At 53.6% G+C, this 2277-nt stretch overlaps 1 protein-coding gene across 1 annotated transcript in view; it reads left to right on the top strand.

The window, feature by feature from the left end:
• Positions 1–282: 282 nt before the first annotated feature.
• LOC104163482 (pinopsin-like) overlaps positions 283–2277 on the top strand; it is a 2837-nt gene continuing 842 nt past the window's right edge. Inside the window, exons 1-4 of the mRNA XM_009702510.1 lie at positions 283–631; positions 1228–1413; positions 1916–2065; positions 2270–2277. The exon at positions 2270–2277 is cut by the window's right edge and continues 234 nt beyond it. Coding sequence (XP_009700812.1) covers positions 283–631; positions 1228–1413; positions 1916–2065; positions 2270–2277 — 693 coding nt within the window. The remainder of the gene's footprint in view (positions 632–1227; positions 1414–1915; positions 2066–2269) is intronic.

Below are 2277 nucleotides of genomic sequence, written 5' to 3'. Positions count from 1 at the left end.
AAAAAAAAAAAATAAATCTGTTTACTCAATTATATGATGCACTGTTCAGTCATCAGATTTTTTTTTTCAAAGTCACTCTTTATCCCCTCTGGAATAAAGAGCTGATTATAAAAAGGGGGCAGGTGGGAGGACAAAACCTTCAGATTAAAAAAAAGCTTAAGGTATTTTAATGCAAAGCTCCTCTGCGGTGCGTCAGGCCCTCCTGCTTTATAAAGAGGCTTTGCTTTTGGGGAGGGTCACCTGCATCGGCTGCACCAGAGCTCCTGCTCCAGAAGAAGACCGATGTACTCCCCCAACAGCTCACAGGAGCCCCCAAATAACAGGACCCCGGGGCCTTTCGATGGCCCCCAGTGGCCCCACCAAGCCCCACGGGGCATGTACCTGTCGGTGGCCGTGCTGATGGGCTTCATTGTGGTCTCCGCCTCCGTTGTGAACGGCTTGGTCATCGTGGTTTCCATCAGGTACAAGAAGCTCCGGTCCCCCCTGAACTACATCCTGGTGAACCTGGCCGTGGCCGACCTACTGGTGACGCTCTGTGGCAGCTCCGTCAGCTTCTCCAACAACATCAATGGCTTCTTCGTGTTCGGCAAACAGATGTGCGAGCTGGAGGGCTTCATGGTCTCCCTGACAGGTAAGAACATGAACCTCGAGACCTGTCTGGGTCTTTGGTTGGTGCTATTGTGTTTAGCAAAGATGCTTTGGGGAAAGTTTCATCAGCTTGCTGCATCTCCTAAGGTCAATGCTGTCATGCATGAGGTAAAGCTCATGTCCTTCAGCTAGTCTTTAGCGCAGGGAAGGGTCAAGTAGATGGTTGGCTGTGCCAGGTCACCACATGCTCTGTCTTGGTCTTCACAGGGCGGGAAATGTCCCTTGGGCACGTTGGGAGCCCTCGCTTGGGATGCGCTTTGTGGGTGGTGGCTGCTGTCTCAGCACACGGATGGTCGTGTCTGCACCAGAAACGTGAAACTGCACAAAACCTTTTGCTGAGGATGCTCCAGTGGAGAAACTGGTTGTAACCACGATGCGTCACAGACATCCAATTGCCAACTTCATTTTTAAGGGCCAAATATCCTCACAGCTATCCCTGCCATAAGAAAAACATCTGACTTCCTGCTATAACAATATTTACTTCGACAGCTCTTCATCATCGTCCACCACGTCCCAGCGCGGGCAGCAGAGCGGTCACAGAGCCCGTTCCTACGACACAAACCCTCCTTCTCTCCCCAGGCATCGTGGGGCTGTGGTCCCTGGCCATCCTGGCCTTCGAGCGGTACGTTGTGGTCTGCAGACCCCTGGGAGATTTTCGGTTCCAGCACCGGCACGCCATCAGCGGCTGCGCCTTCACGTGGAGCTGGTCACTGCTCTGCGGGACCCCCCCGCCGCTCATGGGCTGGAGCAGCTACGTGCCCGAAGGTAGGGGAGGTGTGCGTCAGACTCCATAGCATCATCTTCTTGCACATCGTTTTCAAGCCCAGGGTAGCTGGAGAGTGTCTATGCTGGTATTTAAAATGTTAATGCCTCCTGCTTGCTCAATTATCGTCTCTCGGAGCTTGTTCTTCAGAAGTCACCCACTGCACAACACGCTGCAGCCGTTCTTACACGTCGGACCCAGGAGGTGCCCTGGCTGCCGGAGCACGCCCAGCAGCACCCAGCACACACCCAGCCCAAATCTGCTTATGCAGAGGCTTGGTGTAACGCCGTACGCCACAACAAATCAGCCCCCTACACAGAGCAGGCGGCCAGCCCAAACCCGCAGCGGCTGATCTCCAGGTCATCGGGATGGAAAAGTGAGACGTGCTTGGGCAGCATTGCTAAGACGGGGCAGCACCGGCGTTTGCTATTTTGGAGCCTGTTTCTGAGCCCCTATCCAAGCCCATGATCGGTTTAGGCTTGTTTTGAAACTTCTTGGTTCCAGGTCTGAGAACCTCGTGCGGGCCCAACTGGTACACCGGTGGCAGCAACAACAACAGCTACATCTTGGCCTTGTTTGTCTCCTGCTTCGTGATGCCCCTCAGCCTGATTCTCTTCTCCTACGCCAACTTGCTGATGACTCTGCGAGCGGTAAGTACGGCAGGTACTGGTAAGTTAATGGTTTTACGCTCACAAAACTGCCGGCGAGGAACATCTCCATCGGGATGAAGAGCCTTACAGCAGGTTTTTGGGACAGTCAATGGAGCTGACATCTCCTGAGCTGATCTCAGAGCACCTAAGGGACAGAAATGCTGTTGGAAGTTGTTAACGAGCATCTCTCACTCCTCAAAACCCACAGGCTGCGGC

This window comes from Cariama cristata, unplaced genomic scaffold, assembly GCF_000690535.1.
Source record: "Cariama cristata isolate BGI_N322 unplaced genomic scaffold, ASM69053v1 scaffold20430, whole genome shotgun sequence".
Classification (NCBI taxonomy): domain Eukaryota; kingdom Metazoa; phylum Chordata; class Aves; order Cariamiformes; family Cariamidae; genus Cariama; species Cariama cristata.
Note: the sequence above shows the minus strand (reverse complement) of the source record. Positions and strands in the feature narration are given on the sequence as shown.